The sequence below is a fragment of the Oryzias melastigma genome, linkage group LG9 (genome assembly GCF_002922805.2).
Source record: "Oryzias melastigma strain HK-1 linkage group LG9, ASM292280v2, whole genome shotgun sequence".
In the NCBI taxonomy this organism is placed as follows: domain Eukaryota; kingdom Metazoa; phylum Chordata; class Actinopteri; order Beloniformes; family Adrianichthyidae; genus Oryzias; species Oryzias melastigma.
In genome coordinates, this window is record NC_050520.1 from 224352 (window position 1) to 230640 (window position 6289).

Sequence of the window (6289 nt, forward strand, 5' to 3'; positions counted from 1 at the left end):
GACGAAGAACACAAGGTGGAACACGAGGAGGAACACGAGGAGGAACACGAGGAGGAACCAGTCGAGGACCTTCCCGGGACAGTCAGACTCAAACCAGCATTTGGACACGGAGGTGGGAGTGTAGTGGGGTGGGGCGGTGGATGCGTTGTCATTCAAGCGGCAGGATCAGAACCACATGCGGTTCTGGGTGAAGGACTTAAAGGTTCCTGATTGGACGGTTCTGACCCAGGTGAGAGGAACTCCAGAACTTCCTCAAACCCAGACAGATACTTCCGCTCTGACAGAACCGGATCTCGCGGGGTTTAATGGAGGAACTGGATCACGAGAGAAAAGCTGCAGCTGAAAAGTCTCACTTTCCGCAAACACACCAGGAGCTCACTTCCGTGTGTGCGCGCGCACTCACCGATGATGATGTACTTGAAGATGAAGGAGTAGTTGTACGGAGCCGCCGTCATCGTCCCTGCGGAGAACAAACGGACACTCAGGAACAGGTTCACAGTCGGCTGGTCCTCGACCCGGATCCGGACCCGCCCCGGGCTCGGTTCTCTAGGGGGCGTGGCCCTCTGGCCGGTCAGCTGACCGCGTTAGCCGCCGTCCTTTAGCCCTGCAGCTTAACGTGGCGGTTTTCCGCCCAAAACCGGAAGAAAACGCAGCAGAGACGCAGACCCGGTCACCGAACCGGAGCTTTACCTTCAGTCCGGTCGCTGTTCCGACCCGTCCCCCGCTACAAGTGCTGGTCAGGCCGATAGTCACCGCACTTTCACCGTAAACCTGCCGCTCCGCCGGGAGTAACGATCCTCCTCCCCTCCTGAAAGAGGAAATCTCGCGAGAGCGCAGTCACTGCTGCCGCCGAGTGGAGCAGAGCATAGATATCATAGACCCTCTCTATATTATATCTATGGAGCAGAGTGGAACAGCAACCTATACACGAGTCGGTTTAGAAAATAAAATTTTATTTAGTTTGAAGTATTTTTATGTTGTTTTATCTAACCTTAATTTTACCAGAAAATCCAGCTGAGATTTGATCTATTTTTCAAGGGAGACAGTTTAAATAATAAAGTAGAAATAAAATACAGTTACAACAAAATCAATAAAGTAGAAATAAAATACAGTTACAATAAAATCAATAAAGTAGAAATAAAATACAGTTACAACAAAATCAATAAAGTAGAAATAAAATACAGTTACAACGAAAACATTAAAGTAGAAATAAAATACAGTTACAATAAAAACATTAAAGTAGAAATAAAATACAATTACAATAAAAACATTAAAGTAGAAATAAAATACAGTTACAACAAAATCAATAAAGAAGAAATAAAATACAGTTACAATAAAAAAATTAACGTAGAGATAAAATACAGTTACAATAAAAATAATAAAGTATAAATAAAATACAGTTACAATAAAAATAATAAAGTAGAAATAAAATACAGTTACAACAAAATCAATAAAGTAGAAATAAAATACAGTTACAATAAAATACAATTACAAAGAACAGCATGACAATACTTTAAGGTTAATCTAGAGCGGTGCATTCAGGTCTAGAGTGACTGTCTGAAAGCTTTGTAGCAGTTGGTTGGATTCTGGTCACATAGACGCAGAGTTTGGAATATTATTCCAGGAAAGCGGAGCAGAAACGTCTGTTTTCCTAGTCCAGAGTAGAATCTGGGAACAGAGAAGCAATCGGAGTGAAGAGTGAGAGTTCTAGACGCTGTTAGCAGCAGACGGAAGATCTAAACAGCAGTTATGTTAGACAAAAGCTGAAGTTTGATGAGGTTTTAAGGGTTTGTCGCGTTCAGGAACTAAACTGGATGAAGATCTGTGAGAGAAAAAACTTTCAAAACCAGCTTCTGAAGTTTTTAGGTTGGATTGTGTTCACTTAAAACACAAGGAAGGTTAAAGTTCCTGTGAAGTTTGTAAAAGGATCAAATTGTGTAAAAATATTGAGGACAGTAACAAAGAAATCAGTCTGAGGTTCTGACATCATCAGGTCTGGTTGATCAGGACCTGGAGTTCAGCTGTTCTGACTGATTTCATTGTCATGTTGGGATATCTGAATAAAATGGAATTGAACCCTTCGCATGGTGCATCAGGAACTCTTCACCACAGCAGCGTCAGAGGATGATGGTTCCTGAAGCGTTCTCCGGCTGGTTCTTGTCCTACTGATCTAATAAGGTGCTCTTCTTCTTGTTTGGACCAGAAGCTCCCTCACTAGAGGATCTCCATCACTCCTGCTGCCACAAGAGAGCCCAGGACATCATAAAAGACACTACACACCCGGGCCATCCCGTTTGATCAGCTGCCATCAGGCTGACAAATCCAACAGAACAGATTTGATCTCATTCTCTGTGCTGCTGTGAAAGGAAACGACTTTACTGACAGAATCTGAATTCTTTGTCCTTATTACTTATTTTATGACTGTTTTCTGGTATGAATATTTATACATATCTAACTCATTCTTTTACTTCTTTTACTTTATTCTTGAACTCTGCAGAATGAAGGATGCGATGACAGCGAGCATGTTTAAATGTCATTGTACATGTGACAATAACTGTTTTATTCTATTCTATTCTATTCTATTCTATTCTATTCTATTCTATTCTATTCCATAAAGAACCGGGTCTGGTTCTGATACGGCGCCTCCATGCGGCCAAAGTTCACGTCTTAGTAGAAGATTAATAAAGAACAAATGACTTTGTAGTAGAAACAAACAACTGAGTGTGTTTGTGTGTTTGTATGTTTGTATGTTTGTGTGTTTGTGTTTGTGTGTTTGTATGTTTGTATGTTTGTATGTTTGTGTGTTTGTGCTTGTATGTTTGTATGTTTGTATGTTTGTATGTTTGTATGTTTGTGTGTTTGTATGTTTGTATGTTTGTATGTTTGTATGTTTGTGTGTTTGTGTGTTTTTGTGTTTGTGTGTTTGTGTCAGTTGTGTTAGCATGTACATTAGAGCAGCTTTCAGCTGGTTCTGCAGACGATTCTTTTGTTTTCATTTGAGACTGGATTTTATAAATTTGGTTCTGGTTCTGAGAAAAGCCGGAGGCCGGAGAGTGTTCTCTGATGGACCTGGAGCGAGTGGGACACAAATATGCGTATGTACTAATACTTTCTCTCGAGGTACAAGTACTAAACTACCACTACTCTTTGGAGTACAGACAGCGGTACTACAGTAGGTTCAGACAGTACTACAGTACAGGCGTGTTGTTTTTGTGAACTCTGTGTACTACCTCCACACAGACGTGCTGATGGGAGTGGACCCAGGTGCCGGTCCTCTGGAGGTTCTTCTGTGCTGGCCCGGCTTGCTCTGATTCTCTGAACCTCCCACATAATGAGGTGGTTGGGGGCGGGGTCTGAGCTCTCGGGGGCGGGCTCTGCAGTCAGACCTGCAGCTGCTGAGGAGGAGCAGCAGAATCAGAATGAGCAGCAGCGTCTGAGCAGACATGGACAGACAGAAAGGTAGGAACCCTCTGAGGAGGACGGGTCGGGAACTCGGGCTCTGCCGGACTCTGGGAGGTCCTGAAGGAGGTCTGCTGGTCTGAGGTCTAGTTGAGATGGTTTGTGGTGGAACTGGTTCTTTAGTTTCCTCTGAGATGATCCTGTGCCGGTTAAACCCATCAGGATGTTTGTCCTCCATTAAGACAGCAAACGTATCTGCTGATCTTAAAGAAGACTGAAGCTGGATCAGATCTGATGGATCAGAGACGGGTCAGTGTTGGATGAGAGACAGATCAGAGACGGATCAGAGACAGATCAGAGACGGATCGGAAACGGATCAGTGACGGATCAGTGAAGGATCAGAGACGGATCAGTGAAAGATCAGAGAATGTCAGTGGGACCACTGGTGGTCAGTTCTGGCGTCATTTGAGCTCGCCATGGCGTCTTCTCCGCTCAGTGATGCTGCTGGATGTCAGTGGCTCAGATAATCGCTCCTCATCAGTTCCTCCCCAGAGCTTTGAGTCCAGATTGTTCTCATTTGTGGTTCCAGTGGAAGGAGGTCCAGATGTTATCAGCTGCTTCACTTTGGGGGGAATTTTTTTCCCTTCAAACACCCAAAGTTGAACGAAGGACGTTGTTGATTCCAAACAGCAGCTGAAGCTTTCCAGTCTAATTCTATCTACATCTGTGAGGCTGATGAAGACGCGAGACGACGTCTTCCACCCCCCACCCCCCATCCTGTGAACTTTCTAGTTTCATGTGAATCTGATGCTTCCGGCTTCATTGAAAGTTTGTCCGTAAAAATCCGGTTAGATCTTTGATCAGAGAAATCTAGCTGCTGTTCTGAAGGAGTTTGTTCGGTTCACGTTGTTGTTCAGAATCTCACAGGGAGGTTCTGAGAATCACAGCAGGTCCAAACAGATCCACAACCCTGACTCGGGGCTCAGACGGTTCTGGTCCGGTCCGTGTGTCTGATGTGTTTGGGTTGGTTTTCATCTCTGATGAATCAGAAACGTCTCGATCCAGAGGAAGAGGTCGTTGTTTAGTTACTTCAGGTTTAGATTGAAATAATAGATTTATATTTGGTGTTTCTGGAGGGAACGTTTCTCATAAACTTCAGTTTCTGCAGATCTCTGTCTCGTCTCCTCAGCAGCTCAGTTATCATGTTAGATATCTTAGTAAACCTCTGACAAGCTTCATGTTTCATCGTAGACCTTTGACCAATCAAAGTTGTTCGTCTTGGTTCTCTTCTGCTGCTCTGCTTCACTGAAGCTTTTTCCCAGCATTCCTCTCTTCTCAGGATTACAGTTAATTAACATTTTCAGTGTTAGTCAGCTCTAGTTGTGGTGGATAGACATGAACCTGAGGAACAAACCTGACGGTTCTCCGCTTGACTATTCCTGTTGGTGAAGGTTTCAGAAATGAAACAAACAGCAGGTTTCACTCTGATGTTTGAATGAAACTGCAGAAAGGGTGTAGTTCAGCATGCTGAGGGCAATGGTTCTGACGTCTCTACAGGTCTCTGAATCAGTGATGGAAAAACTTTGAGCTTCCGCTGCTGTAATGTCCTCCTAAATGATGTAAACAGGACTGTGTGTGTCCTGCAGCTTCAAAGGCAGAAACAGGAAGTGATTCTGATGCTCAGATAAGCAGCGTTCACAAACACGAAGCGCTGATGTTTTCCTTCTCCGTGCGGCACCGTCCGGCCGCTGTGGGTGTGTGAGGCATGTGCGGCGCGGCGTTTAGGCAGCAGGACAGTGATAAGCAGACGCTCTGACCGTCAGCAGAGACGGGTTAATCAGAAACGTTTAACCTTCAGCTCCCACCCCCTCCCACACTGAAAGGACTCAGTCTGTGGAACAAAGGCCGGCTCTTCTCAATGCAGTCATTCAGTCAGAGAGGAATTCACTCTGAGGTTCATGTCCAGCAAAAACACTGAAGAAATGATGTTTTATTGAACTGAAGCGGTTTGGAGGATTGTTATCTCTGATTTGACAGATTTAGACATGATTTATGTACATTTATGTCATAACCATCCATCCATCTATTTTCTGAACTACTTTGTCTCTTTTGGGGTCACGGGGGTGCCGGACCCTAATGAAGGCAGGAAACACCTGGACAGGTGTCCGGTCAGTCACAGAGTATCAATCACATTCACACCTAGAGACACTTTAGAGTAACTAATGAACTTATGAAGAATATTTTTGGACGGTGGGAGGAAGCTGGAGAATACCCAGATATGCACAGATTGAACATGCTAACTCCACACAGAAAGGTTCCAGTTTGAGGTTCTGGTTCTGGTCCAGCCGGGACTTGAATTGGGACCATGTTGCTGTGAACCTAGAGCGCTAACCACTGCACCACCATGCCACCATTTGAGATCTTACTCATATATTCCAGTTATATAACAGATATTTTACGTTATGATATGCTACAGTTAAATTATATTGGTGATACAAATATACATAGATGTTACATTGATGTTACATTGATGTTACATGCATGTTACATGTTACATTGATGTTACATGTTACATTGATGTTACGTGTTACATTGATGTTACGTGTTACATTGATGTTACATGCATGTTACATGTTACATTGATGTTACGTGTTACATTGATGTTACATGTTACATTGATGTTACATGCATGTAACATTGATGTTACATGCATGTTACATTGATGTTACATGTTACATTGATGTTACATGTTACATTGATGTTACGTGCATGTTACATTGATGTTACATACATGTTACGTAAATGTTACATGCATGTTACATTGATGTTACATGCATGTTACCAGCTCATTGATAATGGACTCTAATCTTGACGTATTTCTGGTTCTAAA

At 43.2% G+C, this 6289-nt stretch overlaps 2 protein-coding genes across 2 annotated transcripts in view; one reads left to right on the forward strand and one right to left on the reverse strand.

Annotated features, from left to right (window-relative positions):
- The window catches only part of LOC112142073 (ras-related protein Rab-14), a 5424-nt gene extending 4567 nt beyond the window's left edge, over positions 1 to 857 (reverse strand). The window contains exons 1-2 of the mRNA XM_024265322.2: positions 691 to 857; positions 404 to 460 (exon numbers count right to left, since the gene is read on the reverse strand). Of these exons, the coding sequence (XP_024121090.1) occupies positions 404 to 455 (52 nt within the window). The 5' untranslated portion in view covers positions 456 to 460; positions 691 to 857. The remainder of the gene's footprint in view (positions 1 to 403; positions 461 to 690) is intronic.
- A 2508-nt stretch (positions 858 to 3365) lies between these two features.
- The window catches only part of si:dkey-220o5.5 (actin filament-associated protein 1-like 2), a 26357-nt gene continuing 23433 nt past the window's right edge, over positions 3366 to 6289 (forward strand). Inside the window, exon 1 of the mRNA XM_024265305.2 lies at positions 3366 to 3459. Within this exon, the coding sequence (XP_024121073.1) occupies positions 3444 to 3459 (16 nt within the window). The 5' untranslated portion in view covers positions 3366 to 3443. The remainder of the gene's footprint in view (positions 3460 to 6289) is intronic.